The 19540-nt window shown below is 44.2% G+C and overlaps 1 protein-coding gene across 1 annotated transcript in view; it reads left to right on the top strand.

Annotated features, from left to right (window-relative positions):
- The first annotated feature begins 271 nt into the window (after window positions 1–271).
- LOC107119468 (vitamin D3 hydroxylase-associated protein-like) overlaps window positions 272–19540 on the top strand; it is a 24418-nt gene continuing 5149 nt past the window's right edge. Inside the window, exons 1-12 of the mRNA XM_015421946.1 lie at window positions 272–475; window positions 4042–4155; window positions 7607–7750; window positions 9165–9298; window positions 9934–10140; window positions 10999–11039; window positions 15357–15481; window positions 15809–15934; window positions 16061–16158; window positions 17361–17460; window positions 17727–17770; window positions 19023–19062. Coding sequence (XP_015277432.1) covers window positions 272–475; window positions 4042–4155; window positions 7607–7750; window positions 9165–9298; window positions 9934–10140; window positions 10999–11039; window positions 15357–15481; window positions 15809–15934; window positions 16061–16158; window positions 17361–17460; window positions 17727–17770; window positions 19023–19062 — 1377 coding nt within the window. The remainder of the gene's footprint in view (window positions 476–4041; window positions 4156–7606; window positions 7751–9164; window positions 9299–9933; window positions 10141–10998; window positions 11040–15356; window positions 15482–15808; window positions 15935–16060; window positions 16159–17360; window positions 17461–17726; window positions 17771–19022; window positions 19063–19540) is intronic.

Raw genomic sequence — 19540 nt, 5'->3', positions numbered from 1 at the left:
TATTAATATTTATTTCTGTGTAACTGAGTTATGTTTGGGGAGGGGGGAGTAGAGGTATTTGGTTTTAACAAGAGAAAAAAAATTCCCTTAGCTGCTTAGCTACATATAAACGAGGCTCGGGTTCTGAGATGTCTTGGGAGTAGTCTTGGCCTGAAGTTTGAGACCCTCCTCCTGATCTGGAACAGCTCTGCAGCGTATCACTAGATAGCACCGGACACTGCCTACCCATGTGAGAGAGCCAACTGGGCAAAGGTAACAAAGAGCTTTTGCCATGAACCTGGAGATGCTGAGGGAGAGCCTGCCTGTGGATGGGCTACGTGCTTCTGCAGCCCTTGCCTGTGGCTCAGTGGCAGCTGTGGTGGTGTGGAAATGGGTGCTGCACAGAAGTGTCCAGAGGAAGATGAACGAGGCCAGGCAGTGGCGAGACAGAAGCCTGAAGCAAATGGAAAGAGCGGTTTTGAAATTCAAGCAGAAGGTGATCCCCCCCCCCTTGGGTTGGGAGTGGTATGGAGGCCTCTTCTCACAGTGAGCTCTGATCACTTCCTCTGAAGTGATTGTTTTTAAGCCTTTGGCATTTCTGAAAGAAAGAGTCCAAATGAGCTATGTTGGACACAAATCAGCTGGGTCAATTTAGTATCGGAGTTGATTTTTTTCGTCAAGATTTGAGGGGGGGATTCAAGGTAAGTTTTCAAATGCAGCCCTGAATAGCAGGATATTGCCTGTGCTTGAATAAAGAATGAGACCTCACCTTACTAATAGTGTCAGTAGCATCCACCTTCACTGTAAGTGGGTATTTAGTATTTAAGTAAGCTGAAATATTGCAGTGAAACAAGGACCTCTATGCAAGAACATCTGGTGGCTCTTAAATCTCTGATTGTTAGAATCCTTTCTTCTCAGGTTTTTTTTTGTCAGTCCTGGTTGCAAAATGAAACCTGAGTGATTTCTGAATGTTCGGAATACCAGGGTCATGACGAGGCAGGCAGTGGCAAACCACCTTTAAATGCGACTTGCCTTGGAAACCCTACGGGGTTGCCATCGGTCAGCTGTGACTTGACGGCACTTTCCATCACCACTGATTAATTAACCCAATTTCTAAAATGCACATATCTCAAAAATGAACTAATGTATTTAAAAACTACCAGAACACATTCTAAGGTTTGAGGCAAAATTCTTCAGATAATAATTTGGAAGACTGGAGTTCATATTGATGATTGAACCCCACAGTAGTCTCTTGCCCCAGCCTTCTCATGATCTCTGTGGCAAAAAGGATCGTGCACCATTCCCATTCTTCCTGGGGAATTTACCCAGCTGTGCATGGCTCTAGGTTTCCACCCTCATTCCACCACTCAAGCAGAAATATTTATTTACTGGGGATATTTTCACCTCACCAGAGCAAAGTTGCCTCTGTGAAGGCTTACATGCCCATAGCCAGGACTTTCTGTTGGAGGGGGCATTTCATTTTTTTAAAATTAATTTGTAAAATTAATTTATCTGAACACCTGTCTTTAAAGGGGGAGGCTCTGAGCCTGTTTCTAGCCATTCCTTTCAAGGGACAAGGCAGCAAGGTGTCAGTTCCTATGAAAAAAAACAGCTCAGGGGGCATTTAATTGCCGTCAGACCTTTTGAGTTCACTTCCATGGGGCAAGAAAGCTTAGAAGAGCACTTAAGAGTGATACTTTCGGCACCTCTTATACAGCAGAGCTAGCAGAAAGGGGGATTGTTGGAGATGTACTGAAGGTACCACTCTTGAGTGCCCTTCTAGGCTTTCTTGCCCCATAGAAGGGATCTCAAAAGGTATTTAAATACCCTCGGAGCTGTCTTTTCTCATGTTCCATGATTGCCCCCCCCCAAATTCCACAGTGAGGGGAGAGGGAAGCTTGCCACCATCAGGAGCGGGGGGGGGGGTTTCTCTTCTCAAAAATAAGGTTCCACATCAGATCCTGCACTCCCAAGGTGCTTTCCTAACAGCCATATTACCCTGGGATGGACTGAGCTACGGTGATCAGAAGCCACTAAGCATGTTACAGACTGAACAGTGCCAGACTACACAACCAATTTGGCAACAAGTCTAGTTGGGGTTCTCCCAACCCAACTAATGTCTTACTGCCAGATGGCAGCTGCAGAGAACCTTATTTTCCAAGAGCTGCAGGTCACAATTCAGATCAGGACCATGGTGCAGGGAAAGTAGAGGCTTCAGTCTCCCCCTCCCATGTCATTGTCCTAACCCATAATATCTCTGGGGATGTTAATTTGCCCCACTGGGGGGGGAGCATGTGCAGTGTACATGCAACAGTGCATAGGAGCAAATGATACTTTCCTGGGGCTATTTCAGATTGGGAAAAGGGCATGGGGGAGAAGGCAGAAAAAGCTATGGCCCAATTTGAATCAGGTTCCATCCTAGTGTATGTGTGAGGGGGCGTTTTCCTGCCACTGCCATCTGGCTGTGAGGAACGCATGTCAAGTTGGGATAACCCTGGCCTGGCTCGGCTCATGACCAAACATCTAGTGTAATTTAGTTGCTTTGCTTCCACACAAGGAAGGAAAAGATGCTCCCCCTGTGGAAGCAGCAGACAGTGGAGTGGGAGCAAGTGGGGATGGAGTCTGCATGTTGCCCTTCATGCCCCTGCTCCTTGCGTTCTATTGTATCAGTGCAGAAGTGCTGATACAACCACAGTCACATGCTCCACTGCCGGTAACAACCCCTCCCCCTTCCTACTTGAGCCATGGCACAAAACTGCACTGTGGCTCAGCTGCAAAGTGACAAAAAGGCAGTTGAAGGGCTTAAAGGATGGACAAGGAAGAAATGTAGATCTGAATTCTACTGTTTTGAAGGCTGAATTCAGTTTTGCCCCTTCTCCATATTGGCTGCAAATGAAGGAGGAGGAGATTGGATGTATACCCTGCCCTTCATTACTTGAAGGAGTCTCAGAGTGGCTTACAATCTCCCTTCCCCTCCCCACAACAGACACCCTTTGAGGTAGGTGGGGCTGAGAGAGCTCTTTTGCTCTTGAGAGAACAGCTCTGAAATAACTTGTGACCAATGCTCCCTGGAGTCTTGTGAGCAAAAATTCTACTTCTTGAGCCACTGGCATTAAAGTTGTGAGCAAGTGATTTGGCTACTGCATAAATTAGTTTGCTCTGGAACCATCCTTCCTGAGCTAAGACAAAAATGTGTGAGCCAGAGGCTAAAAAACTGTGAGCTAGCTCACACTAACTCAGCTTAGAGGGAACACTGCTTGTGACTGACCCAAGGTCACACCAGCAGCTGCATGTGGAGTGGGGAATCAAACCCGGTTCTCCCAGATTAGAGTTCGTGCTCTTAGCCACTACACCAAACTGAGAGGCCATGAGGAGTTGCCAGGAGGAGGAAAAGAGGGAATAGTGTGGGGAAGGTGATACAGGGGAAAACAGGTGACTCTTGCAAGTCCTTGCAGGTTCTCCACTGTGCAACTGGGTCCATTGCTGCAACCAGCAGCATATCACTAGGCCATAGTTTTCCAGGTAAGAGGCTTCCAGGGGTAGGGAAGGAGGGAAAACTGAAGATAAGGGGGGGGAGGGGGGCAGAATAAAATTAGGTTGGCTGGTGGATGGGAAGAAGAGAGGGTGCAGGAAAAAGAGAGGCTGTGGGGGTTTTCAGGGAAGGGGAAATTAGATGTGCTCTGTAAGCAGGGCTTTCTTTCTTTCTTTCTTTCTTTCTTTCTTTCTTTCTCTCTCTCTCTCTATTTCTTTTTCTCTCTCTCTCTCTCTCTCTCTCTCTCTCTCTCTCTCTCTCTCTCTCTCTCTCTCTCTCTCTCTTTCGAAAGGGGTGCTGGAACTCTCAAGAGGGAAATGAAGTTTTCAATCTGTATACTGAAAGCTCATGAACTTTCAAACATTTTTAGAAGAATGTTGTCGGTTCTGGAACTCTGTTCCCGTGCATTCCCCCAGGAAAAAAGCTCTGCCTGTAAGTAAGTTATTGTGGGTTCCCACTTGTATACCTATGTCTGAGACAAGACTTCCAGATATCTTTTTCCCTTGTAACGTTTCTGCCTCCTATTGCAGAACCCTGGATTACAAACAGAGAGTATTCTGTCCCTGTCACTAGTGAAACTGGCAGAGAAACTGCAGGAGGAGACTCTTTCTCCAGAGAGTGTCCTGTATGCTTACATTAGCCAGGTGAGTGCAATAGGGACTAGTGGAGCTGCTTTACTTGTAGGATTTTCTTCCATGTTGCTATTTAGTGTGTGGACTGCAGCTTCACTTCCTACGTGGAAACACGTACCTTTGTTTGTTTGTTTAATTGGATTTTTATGCTGCCTGGCTGGGGAACCTGCCCAGGGCAGCTTACAAAATAAAACATCCTAAAATATTTCTAGGTCTTTTATTTGCCTAAGGTATTTAAGTTCTACGAAATTTGTGCTGACATCCAGCCTCCCAATTAAGATCCTTTTTTCCCGCCCTGCTCTGTGCCCCTCCCTCCAGAGGTGAGATACTTGGAGACCAGAGACGGTGGTCTCTGCGGTGGTCTCTGCCTTTGGATTGCCCTCTTTCTCAGGACCTGTCTGGGTTTTAAACTAAGAGGTCCTGTTTTATTTAGAAGTCTTATGGTATGTTTCTATGTGGCAAAGAAGTATGAAACAACAGTAACAGTATAGTAATATGCTAATAAAAGCCATTAAAATCATCAGAACACTGCACACAATCACAAGATCAAACCAAGAAAAATCATCGGATTAAAAGGATAAGATCATAAATATCCTAAAAATAGCATTAAAAGAGAGCCATAGCCTAAGATCATTATAAAAAAGATTAGGAATTTATAACCAACATAGAGAAGTGTGACATCAGTTCCAGGTTTTCATGGAAGCGATATCACACCAGAGGGGCTGTGGACCAGTGGCAGAGCATCTGCTTGGCATGCAGAAGGTACCAGGTTCAACCCCTGGCATTTCCAGTTAAAGGACCAGGTAGTAGGTGATGTGAAAGACTTCAGCCTGAGAACCTGGAGAGCTGCTGCCAGTCTGAGTAGACAATACTGATCTTGATGGACCGATGGTCTGATTCAGTATAAGGCAGCTTCATATGTATGTTCATTGCTGATGCCCCCCCCCCCCAGTCTCCCACTGGCTGCCTGGCAACCCTACCAGGAGTACTAAAAGGCTTAAGAGAATGAAATAATATAAGCCTGGTGACCTGCAAACCTGTGGGGATTAAGTTTCAAAACATCAGCACCATCAATGTGACAGCCTATGTGTACCACTTTAATTTTTTTCCCCATTGGTGAAGATGGAACCAAATACGGGACCAGCTGCCAACAGCTGAAGGGAGCAATGCTGGGAAACAACCAGAGACCCATGCTAGAATGAGTACGTGTTGCTATATTGCCACATGGTGGCTACTGAATGAACAACACTTGCAATTCTTTACCCTCACTAATAAAACGTAAGTCCTGGGCAGTGTTCCCTGTAAGCTGAGTTAGTGTGAGCTAGCTTACAGTTTTGTAGCCTCCGGCTCAGACATTTTTGTCTTAGCGCAGGAAGAATGGCCCCAGAGCAAACTAATTTATGCAGTAGCCAAATCACTTGCTCACAACTTTAATGCCACTAGCTCACAAAGTAGAATTTTTGCTCACAAGACTCCACAGCTTAGAGGGAACCATTGGTCTTGGGTGGAAAATTGGAAACATTTGACACACGCGCACGCGCACACCCACCCACACATTTTTCTGATAGAAAAATTGGGCAATTAGGTGAAACACTAAAAAACCTCCCATGAAATATGTTCTCTTTAGAATGAGTACAATGCTTCTTAAAGGGGATTACTTCACACTTAAAATAGATAGCATGAAAATATCTGAGGGCTTCCCCCCCCCAGTTTTTGCAACAGAAAATTTGGAAACTACTGAAAAAAAATCCTACACAATATTTTCTCTTTTTAGTGAGAAAAACCTTGTCTTACAAAGCATTTCTACTCATTCCAAATCTACAGCATAAGAAGTCTGACAACGTTCTCATTTTTTCCCATGGAAAGTTGGGAAATTTGAGGGAGCACTGGAGAAAAAGACACTCTAATACTGTAGACATATACAACATTTTCAGGAATTCTGATGTAAATATAAATAATTTTGAAAGCAATTAATATGCTATTATGTCTTTCATGATAGTACATTATTAAAGAGTTCAGTATTTTCAACATTATAAAATTTAACTTAAGATCCAGCCTTGTTTGGTAGTCATGCCATTGTGAGTCTCAAAGGCCGAGTTCAGACTGGCAGTTTGAAGCGGGAGGGAGTCGTTGCAAAAAAGAGCCAGAACAAACTGTTCTGGGTTTTCCTGGTCACACTAAGCAGACTGATGTGGGAGCATACCGGTAGGAGGCACGAGAGAGTGTTCACACTGTTGGCCTGGAGGCGTGGCTGTAAGCAGTGTTTTCCTCGTGGCAGACACCTATGCACATGGGTGCCTAGGTGCCTAGGCACAGCGGCAAATTGGGCAGGATCTGGCCGCTGTGAGCCATAGGCACATCTGGCCACATCACTACCCCCTCTTCAAGGCAATCACCTGCACCTTCCTGGTGCCAGAGTGAGGCTAGGAGGTCAGTCAGCGTAAACAGCCGGAGCACATTATTAACATGGGTTGTTCCCGGCTTTTAGCAGTTAGCGTTCACACTTCCAGGAAGTGGAATGAAGCGGGATAAATGGTCTCTCCAGGGTTTGCTACCACTTTTAAACCCGGGAGGCAAGCGCTACAAGACGGGTTGAGTATGGATGGGGAACGCCAGACAGATGTACCTGTGTGAACGGCCCCTTTAATCCACTTGTGGAACGTTCCTCACACGTGCCTATATTGGGGCAAACTGCCAGTTTGAACTTGGCCATAGAGTTTCCATCCAAGTAATACAGTTTTGTTTACTACCTTTATTGTACCTTCAACTTTTATTTTTCCTACCTCTCAGGAATCGGCTTAACAGCACTGCTTGTGTTGCTGAGGGTAACTCTGATCCCCTTGGGCTCAGGGAGTCCTGTGGTCACTCAGATAGCTGTTCCATAAACCTGATAACTGGCATTCTTGATACAGTATTTAAAAGCCATGCCTCATTTTTGGAGGTTTATATGATAAAGAATTCATAGTGGTACAGGTAGCAGTCGAAGTAGAGCAGCCCAGGTTTAAATCCCCACTTGCCATCAAACTCACTGTATGATCCTGGGCCAAGCACTGCCTTTCTGCTTAACCTCCCTCACTGGATTGCTGCCAACCTGAGCTCCTTGGAGGAAGGGTGGGCTAAAAACCAATTAATCAATAGTTTTAACCGGATCCTACAAAGCATGCCTGTGACTATCCTATGGTGGCACTGGATATAATTTGACTAAATCTTAATGGTCTCATAGCAAGAAATGTCAGGTCTAGGAAGAGCTGCAATTCACTACTTATTTTATAGTAATTCAAATATGATAAACCAAATTGAGGAGGTCTACATAGAAAAAGTGTGTGGGGGGGAAGTGGTATTACAGTGAACCTGGAATATTTGACAATGTTGACCTTTTGAACTCCTATCAGGAATTCCTTTAAAACAATTTACATGTTGTTCCCCCTAACTGTTCTCACTGATGACTCTTTTCTGCATTAAGGCTCTGGAAGTGACCCAGGAGGTGAATTGTGTGACGGACTTCATTCATGGATGTGAGGAGCAGCTTCAGGACATCAAGAAACAAAAGGAGAAAGGCTTGCTGTATGGGATCCCTGTCAGCATTAAGGACCACATTGGATGCAAGGTAGTTGGTCCCCTCTTGATCCTAAAATGCTTGCATTTGCCATTTACCTTATAGTGATCCTCCTGTAACTTGGTTCAAACATTGCTACATGAATGGTTCCGGACAAATGTTCAGTCTTCCACGCTCCCTCCTCCCCCTCCTGCCCCACTGTCTACTTGCTGCCTCCTCTTTCACCAAAAGACTGTCCAGATTCATTCACAGAACACCACGCCATGGTTTAGTGTTACATCAAAGTCAAACCTGTGTGTTGCAGCCATCAAACAGGAGGTACAATGTGATCAGGATTTTCATAGAACATCAACTAGGTCAGGGTTGGTCACTGTGCAAGTCTGTTGTAAAATGGAGTACAGTATGGCCCACTTCTGATCACATAGCTTTGCACTGCCACTTCCGGGAAACAGAGGACATTTCAGGGGGAATCGCGGGGGATCACAGTTCCCCCAGGTGAGGTACAGGGGTGGGGCACATGATGAAGCCCCGCCCCCTGCTTCCAGCCGCCCCGCTTCCGGCCCTCATTCAGCCAGAAGAGGGAGGGTAAGTGCTTCCTCCCTGCCTCTCCCCACCCCTGCCTGCCTGGGACCAGGGAGGGCCTTCACGGGGCTTCCTTGCACTCCCGCCGGCCTTGCAGGTCCACTGCTGGGCCCCTCACGGGGCTCGGCAGTGGAGCTGCAAGGCCGGCAGCGGCGGCCGGGACCGTTGGGGGCGGGGTGTGTGGCCTTATGACACACTTCCGGTGATGTCAGGGGGTGTGGCCTTATGACACACTTCCGGTGATGTCAGGGGGTGTGGCATATGCTAATGAGTTATGCTAATGAGTTCCCCTAGCTCTTTTTCTACGAAACGACCCCTGCTGGGAAGGGAGGGGGGATCAAATTGCGTTCTGATTTGAGTGTGCATGATATGGATGCATTCTTCTGTTTTAGGGCACTTACTCTAAAATCAGTAATGAATTGCTAGTGAACAATGTGTTTTCTTGAATTTTTGTATTTGTGTAAATGTGTATCCTCCTGTTTTACCCATAAAAGGTTGCCATCCTGACTAGAAATAAACCAGTCTATGTCATGTTTCCCACCCCTCTGTCCCAGCAGTGGGTAATCATATTCAATGGCAATAACAGTAAATTCATTAACAGACCTGTGCTGGGGGAGGAAGTGAAATGGTTTTGTGTGTGCATTACCTTATTTTTCTGTCCTTGCAACTTGTTATTGTGCTGTTAACCACTCTGAGTCCAAGGATATAAGGCCAGGATGTAACTATTTCAAATGAATGCCTTCCCCGCAACAGACAAAAACAAAACAAAAACCCTTTACATTCCTGTACTTCCAACCAAGTCTAACAGTTTAGTTTTCAATAGGCAAAATCTAACAGTCCTTAGTCCATGTAGTCAGCCCAGCTGTTTTCTTCTCTCCCAAAGGGTCACATCTCCACATGTGGTTTGGTGCATTATCTGGGCAAAGTGGAAGAGGATGACAGTGTGATAGTGAAGGTTTTGAAGAAGCAGGGGGCAATCCCGTTTGTGAAGACCAACATCCCCCAGAGCATGATAAAGTATCCATTGGCTCTTGTTGTTGTTGTAAATCAACATCTTTCTCTCTTCACAACTGTATGGATAAAGGGGATAAAGAAAAGCTGAAGAAGCTGGATTTTTAAAATAGGAAAGAAAAAGTGATATGATTTAGGAATGGTGTGGAGAAATAATTCTTCCTGTCCAAGATATGGAACTTGGGGTCTTCCAATGAAGTTGATTGGCAGCAGGTTCAAGACAAAGAGGAAGTGTTGTTTTTCAGACAGCACAAAATTTAGGAAATCTACAACTCTATGATGTGAACCAGATAGTTCTGAAGAAATATATCTGTGATTACAGATATTGGAGACAAGCACAGGGTACAGCTGTCTCCATCATTCCATTCTTATGAGCTTTGCAGGGACATCTAGAGATTGTGGAGATTGTTGACCTAGATGGACATGTGAGCTTATTCAGGAAGATCATTCTTAAAATTGCATTCTTACTGTGCACTACCCTTCATGGCATAGTTAAGCATGTTTGCCTTCCCTCAATTTTCTCTTGATGTTGTTTCCATGTCTTTTCATTCTTGACATATTATTCTATGCTTTGTTTTGTGTCTGAGGCACAATGATGAGCTAAAACATGAACATTCAATCTGCTTCCCATTTCTTTTAAGCTATGACTGCAGCAACCCAATCTTTGGTCAAACGCTGAACCCCCTGAACCACAAGAAGAGCCCTGGTGGCTCCTCTGGAGGTGAAGGGGCACTTATTGCTGGAGGAGGGTCCATCCTAGGCTTTGGGACTGATGTTGCTGGGAGCATCCGCCTGCCATCCAGCTTCTGTGGGCTTTGTGGTCTCAAGCCAACAGGAAATCGGCTGAGGTAGGTTTTGTAATCTTCACTGGCCAAACATCTGAGAACTAAGAAATCTGTTTTTCTAGCAATAGCAGGAGAGACTTAATTATAGCAGAAACAAGAAGTGTTTTTTTTTAATTCAGAAATTGAAGATCAGCAGATGTTTAACTTGTAACTAATGTTATTGTCATTACATTACTATTGTTTTTGCCGTTATTTGTATTCATTTTTTATTTTTATTATTGTATGATGGCAATATGACGATCAGCTTACTCAAAAAGAAACAAAATCTTCACAATTCATTCCAAAGATATTACCAAATTGCAATTAAATGGCAAATGACTTTCAAAGGAATTAAATTATGAAAATTGTAAAATGAATGTTTGCAGTCTGTACTGCTTAAATTCATGAAGAGTCTGGAAAATGAAATGTTGTGTATTTGCTTTCTCTTTAATTTTTCCCCACACCTTAACATTTTGGAATGCAATGTAAAAACCATAACCAGAATAAAATGGCAGATCTGTACAAAACATAAGATAAATACAATCAAACAGTAATAATAATTATAAGAGATTATAACAATCATTTTATGAATGTACCCAAAGTGCTCCAACCACGCAAAATCAGCAGGAGGGTAACATGGACTGGATGCATACATCATTCTTAGAGTGCAACAGAAAAAAACTGGAACCTAAACCATCTTGATTTCCCCCCACTCCCCTTTCTTTAATATATGTTGTCAAGGAATACATTACAACCAGTGCTGACATTGTGCACTGCCCTTACTTGCTTTAAATATCTGTCTAAGATCTGCATCAGAAGCATGGCTGGCTGTTTCGATGGTGTTTAAAGTAAATAATGTTGTCTTATTTGCACATTTTGTAGCACCCTTGGCCTTGCTAGCCCTATTGGTGGTATGAAGTCGGGTAAGTAATTTTATTTATTCCAAATGGTCAAGAAAACCTATGCTCCGTTTTGTAGGAGAAATTTGTTGTATTTGAAAAATATCAGGATAGTGCTCCCTTTGTGAATTCACAAATCAATTTTTGCATTGTTTTACTTTAATAGTCTTATTTATACTTCCTGAGATCATTAGCTTTAATCATTTCAGCCTTTGCTGACTTTCTTAACTAGTCAGCAGTGCTGGGGCAAAACGAGTAATCCCAGAGAGAATCATAGAATCATAACGCTGGAAAGGACCTCCAGGGTCATCTAGTCTACCCCATGTACAATGCAGGACATTCACAAATACCTCCCCCCCACCCCCAGTTATGTATGTTCCATGTCCAAAACATGGCAAACAACAACACCACCACCTCCAGGTTTCCTGGCCAAAACTGGCCTGGAGAAAAAAATGCTTCCTGACCCCAAAGTAGCAATGAGCCTTTTCCTGGGTGTGTAAGAAAGGGCCATGAGAACTAAGCACTGAGGCAACTCTTCCGTCCCTCCCTCCAAAGGTCATTTTGGGGGGGAACGCGGGGGAACGCAGTTCCCCCGGGTGAGGTGCAGGGGGTGGGGCACATGACGAAGCCCCGCCCCCTGCTTCTGGCCGCCCCGCTTCCAGCCCTCATTCAGCCAGGAGGAGGCAGGAGAAGAGGGAGGGTAAGTTGCTTCCTCCCTGCCTCTCCCTACCCCTGCCTGCCTGGGGCCAGGGAGGGCCTTGGCGGGGCTTCCTTGCACTCCCGCAGGCCTTGCAGGTCCACCGCCGAGCCCCTGATGTCAGGGGGTGTGGCATATGCTAATGAGTTATGCTAATGAGTTCCCCTAGCTCTTCTTCTACGAAATGACCCCTGCCTCCCTCTCATAATCTGCCTAAGTTCACACAATCAGCTTTGCTGTCAGATGGCCATCTAGCCTCTGCTTAAAAACCTCCAAAGAAGGAGAGCCCACCACCTCCTCAGGAAGCCTGTTCCACTGAGGAACCACTCCAACTATGAGGAAGTTTTTCCTGATGTTTAGCCGAAAACTCTTTTGATTTAATTTCAATCTGTTCATTCTGGTCCGACCTTCTGGGGCAACAGAAAACAACTCTGTACCATCCTCTATATGACAGCCCTTCAAGTACTTGAAGATGATCAGGGTCATTTTGTAGGAAAAGAGCTGCAGGAGCTCATTAGCATAACTAATAGGCTATTATGATAATAGCCTATTAGCATATGCCATGCCCCCTGACATCGCCGGAAGTGATGTCAGAAGGGGAAGCAAAAGGGGGGGCATCTTCAAAAGCCTCCCCTTCTCTTCCCCGGGCGGGCAGTGAGCAAAGAAAGTTTAAACTTTAAACCCCTTCTCTTCTCTTCGCTCCCCACCCCACCCCACCTTGGCAGGCCGGCTGGGGAAGGGAAGAGGAGGGGAGGAATTTAAAGATGCCTCCCCCCTTTTTTGCTTCCCCAGCTGGCCTGCCAAGGTGGGGTGGGGGGGAAGCAAAGAGAGAAGGGGTTTAAACTTTAAACCCCTTCTCTCTGGAGTCACACCGTAGGGGCGGCGTGATCTTCCCATTATATTCTAAGGGGTCAAGTTTAAACCCCTTCTCTTTGGAGTCATGCTGCTACTGTGGCGTGCAGGGCGGGGAGCTGGGGGTGGGGCTTGTGCCCGCTCCTGGGCTGCCAGAGCAGTGCTCCGGCGCACTCTGACCCCAAATGACCCCTGAAGATGATTATCATATCACCTCTCAGTCCTCTCCTTTCCAAGATAAATATGCCGAACTCCTTCAACCTTTCCTCATAGGACTTGGTCTCCAGACCCCTCACCATCTTCATTGCCCACCTCTGGACACATTCCAGCTTGTATATCCCTCTTAAATTGTGGTGCCCAAAACTGAACACAATACTCCAGGTGAGGTCTAACCAGAGCAGAGTAAAGTGATACCATCACTTCACATGATCTGGACACTATACTTCTGTTGATACAGCCCAAAATCGCATTTGGCTTTTTAGCTACCGCATCACACTGCTGACTTATGTTCAGTGTATGGTCTACTAAGACCCCTAGATCCTTTTCACACATACTACTGCCAAGACAAGTCTTCCCCATCCTATAATTATGCGTTTAATTTTTCCTAACTAAATGCAGAACTTTACATTTATCCCCACGGAAATTCATTTTATTTCTTTTCTTTTCTTTTATTTATTTTATTTTATTTATTTATTTTGTTTTCATTACATTTATACCCCGCCCTTCCCGCGAATGGGCTCAGGGCGGCTTACACGAGCACGAAGTGCATATATATAATTACAATATATAAAATGAATAAAAACAATTTAAGAATTCAATTCCATCTGAGTGCAAGAGAGAGAAGAAATTACTCCACATTCTGCACAGCAGAGGGGAAGACTCGGGCCCTGCTTAGATGTTCCATGGTCTTCCGGCGGTAACACTCTCTGGAGAACGGTGATGGTAATGGCAGTGGCAGTGGTGGCTCCTACTCATACGCCTGAGTTTTAGCCCAGTTTTCCAGCCAGATCATCCTATATCCTAACTCTATCTTCTACTGTATTTGCTACCCCTCCCAATTTAGTGTCATCTGCATATTTAATAATCATTCCCTCTATTCCTTCATCCAAGTCATTTATAGAGATGTTGAACAAAACAGGTCCCAGGACAGATCCTTGAGGCACTCCACTTGTCACTCCTCTCCAAGAGGATGAAGAACAATTAACTCTTTGGGTATGATTGGTTAGCCAGTTACAGATCCAACTAAAGCTAACAGGATCCAAACCACATTTTACCAACTTGTCAACAAGAATATCATGTGGAATCTTATCAAAAGCTGTGACGACCTCTTATTTGGGGAGGTCTAGTTTTACTTTTAAAATGTTCTTTATGTTTGCTCTCAGGGTAATCTGGCTGCCACCAGGGAAATTTAGGCTTTCCCGGACCTTGTCCTTTAATATTTTTCCTACTGGTTTTGGTATTGTGACCCAGGGTTTGGGCTCTCGAAGGACTAAGTGTTTCCTGGGAAGAATTTCGTTCAAAACTTGTGTCTTAAATAAAAGTAGATTTATTTGATGTTCACACACTCTTCCCTCTTATTGACAGGGATCAGGGCATGTCACTTTGTAACAATCTTTTCCTTAGGCCATATATGGTTACTGTTTCTTTATGCTTTAACTTTTCATAACACACACCAGACTTCTCTCTCTCAGACCTTAAAACGAACAAACTGCTTAACTCTTTTACTACACAGAACCCAATCTTTCCCTCACAGGGACCTCAGGACAACTCTCATTTTAACTGCTTTTATACAGCACTCTCTGCTGTCTAACTCATCAACTGTTTAACTGACTAACTGTTTTAATCAACTGTCATACCTAACAGACACACCAGATAGACATTCAAATCATCCACACAGCATCCATTCCAAAAACCCTCCCCCTCTCTGTCACTCACCAATCACACCACTTGCCTGATTCAACCACATTAGACTTTCACACAGCAATGTAAACCAACCTTTTAAAGACACACACACAAAAAAACATGGAATCGTTACAAAAGCCTTACTGAAATCAGCATTCCCCTGACCCAGCAAGGCAGGAACTTTTTCAAAATAAGAGGTAAGGTTAGTCTGACATGACTTGTTCTTGAGAAACCCATGTTTCTCTTAGTAATCATAGCTGTCCTTTCTAAATGCTTAAGGACTGACTGACTGATGATTTCTTCTAAAACTTTTCCAGGTATATACATCAAATGGATGGATCTCTAGTTACCCGGATCCTCCTTTTTCCCCTTCTTGAAGATGGGACAACATTTGTCCGCCTCCAGTCTTCTGGCACCTCACCTGTTCTCTAAGAATTCTCAAAAATAATGGACAGAAGCTCAGAAATTACATCCATGAGTTCTTTTAGTACCCTTGGATGGAGTTCATCTGGCCCCGAGGACTTAGTTTCATTTAAAGAAACTAGGTGTTTATGTACTACCCCAATGCCAATCCTAGGCTGCAACTGTCCTAAAGGTATATAATTCCCTCACATTGGTAGTGCTAAACAGATCTCACATGCTTGGGAGGTTCTGGAGTTGCTCCAAGCTTCTCAAATGAAGACTCTGATAGCACACAATCACATCTGGGGCTTCTGGTGATGAAGGCATGGCTCATAGCTGTATCCCCACCCACTATTCAATTCCATTGTATATCAATTGAAATGACTGCTAAGGACCTAAGAGACCGCTAAAGTCATCTTCTCTTGCCTAAGAGTGAATAGATGAGGTCATAAAATTCTCCCTCTCCAAAATCTTCATTTACTTTTCAGTTACTGCAACGATTGGCCCAATGGCAAGAGATGTGGACAGCTTGGTTCTGTGTATGAAGGCGCTTCTGTGTGATGAGCTGTTCCACCTGGACCCATCTGTGCCTCCCATACTATTCAATGAAGAGGTAATTGGACTCAGAAAGAAGGGGTGTGTTTTCCATAACTCCTACAGCAACTCATTGGTCTTTGCTGGTCAGTCTCCTGTGCCTTAAACATTAGTTTTGAAATATTCAAAAGATATGCAGACAATTTGTTTAATTGTTTCCTTCAAATAAACAGAGGATATAACTTTGAGGTTAAATTCTTATCTATCTTCTGCCAACATAAAAATGCATTGACTTATATGATGAAGAGGCAGTCATATTGTAGCGGTCCGTAATGGGATTATATTATACAAGGCTCTTCAGTGCTTCAGCAGTAAATACAACTTTGTTCTCTTTTTCTTCTTCTAGCTTTATAACAATTCAAACCCCCTTCGGATTGGATATTATGAAGATGATGGGTATTTCCAGCCATCTCCCAGCATGAGAAGAGCTGTTCGGGAAACAAAACATCTCCTCCATGCAGCAGGACACATGGTGTGTTTTCTTTATTTATTTTTTTAAATCGTCCCCTAAATGCTAGCCTAGGGTGTTTTCTTCTTTTTTTGAATTTCTAACAATTGAGCTCCATGGACAATCAAACCAGTTATCTTTTACACACAGCTTATTCCCTTTGTTCCTCCACGACTTGTCTATGCAGTAGATGAACTCTTCACCAGAGGCCTCTTTTCAGATGGTGCTGCAAATTTATTGGATAAGTTGTAAGTAGACCTGCTGAAAACTGAACTTGGCTGGGGCTTGATTAGTCTACCCAGGGAATTATTTTTGCAGTCTTGAATAGCAGAATACAGTGCTCAGGATGCCTTCTGAGCCATCAGTCAGCTTGTTACTGAATTAATGGTGTTCACCTAAGTATAGCTGAACAAGGAGAAACTTAATGGTTAATAATATAATACTGGTAAAGAAAATTGAGAATTCTGTGGGAAGTTCACAGACAAATGGCAGTAAGAAGAGGCTTTATCTTTAAAGAAAACGTTGGGTCAATAGCCAAGGGCATACTTGAAATTCTGTACCAGATTATAGTATCCATGGTCAATTTATGTATGATCATAGTTACCATGCGACAGGATCCATGGTTTGCTTTGTAAGCTAATATCAAACAACACAATATATGAGATAACATCACCTGGTCAGGGCTGATATATGTGGCTCCGGTCACACAGGCCAGATAACGTGGGGGGGGGGGGGGGCATGGCTTTTTGCACCGGCGCACTTTGACCCGCCCGAACACGATCAGATGCGACGGCGGGGAATTGGGGTTTCAGTTTGTTGGCGCATGTTTCCAGCATGCCAGATGTGCCCGTTTGATCATGCCCGTAAACTCCGCCCGGCATCCATGAGTATCCCGCGGCAACTTCTGCGTGTGATTGGAGCCATTGTTTATTTTCTGGATGTGTTTCTAAAAACTATGTTATGTACTACTGACCACTGAGGAAGGCCTTTGAGGCCGAAATGCATATGGTCTTGTGTTGGTCATTTGGTATTTATCATCAACTTTGTCTGAGGGATTTATAATAGCTTATGTAAAACTGATTCTTGATTACTTTTAATATAGCCTGATATTCAGGCCCTATGCTTTTAATTACATTATTGTGTACACTATATAATAGATATATTTCTTTTTATACCAATTTTATTTGCTGTAGAATGAACTTTGAGGCATTTTCAATAGCTGAGGGGCCATGGCTCTGATAGAGCATCTACTTTGCATGCCAAAAGTCCCAGTTTCAATCCCTGGCATCTCCAGGTAAAGAAGATCAAGTAGTAGATGATGTGAAAGGCTTCTAATCAAAACTTTAGAGAGCTGCTACCAGAGTAGACACTAGTGGGTCCTCATCTTCTCTTTCTGTCTTCCCTTTCACATTGTTAATCTTAAAAATGCTTCCTCACTTCTCTCTCCCAGCAAAGGAGACAGTATTGATCCAAATGTGAAATCCCAGATCAGGTGTTACAGTATTCCAATTCTGCTGAAGAAGATTTTGGCATTCATCCTAAAGCCTGTGGTGAGTCTTCTATTTGGTAGTTTCTTTATAACTGTAAAAACTCCAGAATTCTGATGAGCAAGTTATTAAGTTATTTAGAAAGGGGGACAGTGGGCCACAAAACATAGGTGAGTTTGCTATAGAATCCATAAGTCAGAGCAGGTCTCTTTCTTCCTCCACCTCCCTGTCACATATTAGTGCTCAAAAGTAAGAAAAGATAAAATGAAAATAGAGAGAAAAGAAAATGGATTCACAGCTGAAACCAACCACTTGTGTTTCTCCCTCAGTACCCCCGGATTGCCAGAGATCTCAATGCATTATGTGGAGTTGGGTAAGAAATAACTAGTTTCAAAAGTCATTAGTGACAGCTCTGGGAGCAATGCCTTCAACTGCCTTTTATTAAATATAGAAGGAAACTTTTTACCTATGAATGAGGTTGCCATGCAGCTGATGGAAGAAACAATTCAATTCTTGAAGTATGGCACAAAGATTCAGTTTGGGTATAAGGAGACAGAGATACTTCCAGATTTTATTCCTGTAGCATTGGCAACCAATTTAAGAATAATGATTTGTGTGTACAATGTTGCTGCTGCTGCTCTACCATCCCTTTTACGTCATAGTGGGAGTATCTGCAGGTCACAGTGTTTGTATTCACATTGCTTGTGAGGTACAGTGTGAAAGGGTATGGTTCCACGGAACCTGTGAAGCTGTGCTGTGACTGATTTGCTCCTGGTGCAATTTGCAGTGACTTCTTCTGCACTGATTATATAGCCAAAACATATTTGGCAACTGTTCAGGGCCAGCTCCCATGCCTGACTTAGCCCCCCTCCCACTGGGCAAGCTGCAAATAACCTAGTGCCATGAGAGCCCTTACCCAGAGAGGGAGGCAGCAGGGAACCCAGGAGCAGTAGCCAGCCCAGCAGGGCAGGCAGTAACAGTCCCTAGGAAACAGTAGTTCCTATGGCTGCTAGAGAGGAGGCTGGAGACCTGGACAGGCTGGTGATGACCCATAAGGTGAAGGCCAGCAGCCAGGAAGGGTCAGGTGAGAAACAGATGGAGGAGGGAGGTTGGGCCAGATACTCTTAAAGCCCAGGAGGGAGAGTAAAGGACAGATAGTCCTGAGAGTGGGTGCCCACCCTGCTTTTTTCACTTCCAGGAAGAGGTGGGGCCATACCCTCACTGGGTCCTGGGTCCAAGGAGTGGGTCCAAGGGTGGTGTACAAGGGAGGCTTCCAAGCTGAGTCAGGGAGGAAAAACCAAGTGCCAAAGGATGAGAGGGTAACGGTGTGCTCACTTGGGCGGAAGAAAGAAGACCAGGGTGCCTGAGCCCCCTCTCCTTCCCATCCTGAGGCCAGCAGAGAGACTGATCCAGGATGGCAGAGGGTGGACAAACCGGTATAGTGAAGAGAGAAGCCTCACAGCAACATAGTGTACATGGTATTTGTTGTTTGCCCACTAACACAAACCCATGTGCAAATGAAGCACAGTTTTACACTCATGTAGACACACTTTAAACTTCAAAGGTTTGAACTGTGCTCTACTCACTGAGCAGACATTAGTTAATTAATTCTACCAATCTTGCAGGTCAGTAAAAAACCTGTGGAATCACCATGTGGCAGTGGCGGTGAGTGTACTTAACAGTCTGTTGTTAGCCAATCTGTTTTATCTACAACAGAGGTCAGATAAAATGTTTAGTGGTTCTTGCCTTTGTATACAGAAGTCCAATTACCCCCAGAGGATTTTCCCAGCGATAAATGTAGACGAGGATGGTATATTAAAATCAAATAGTTCTTTTTACTGAATAATATTTAGTCCACATACATACAAAAACAGAATCTCACACGCAATCACACAAGATCCTCAGTGTTACAGGAATAGTAAATAGTCACTTTTACACTAACTGAATGGGGAAGGGAATAGCAAATACTTATCTGATCCGAGGCTTGACCTTCTCAATGAAGAATGATGAGATGAGAATAGAATAAGGGGAACTCTAATGCACACGGTTGGAGCCGGCCAACACATGTGGACCTCCTGGCTGCAGTCCAAGAGATCGAGTGAGGACAAAAGAGTACTAGTATAGCAAGACTGTACATAAATAG

The sequence above is a fragment of the Gekko japonicus genome, unplaced genomic scaffold, assembly GCF_001447785.1.
Source record: "Gekko japonicus isolate JY-2015 unplaced genomic scaffold, Gekko_japonicus_V1.1 scaffold75, whole genome shotgun sequence".
Lineage (NCBI taxonomy): Eukaryota > Metazoa > Chordata > Lepidosauria > Squamata > Gekkonidae > Gekko > Gekko japonicus.
The sequence above is the reverse complement of the archived record's forward strand: the minus strand, read 5'-3'. Positions and strand labels throughout refer to the sequence as shown.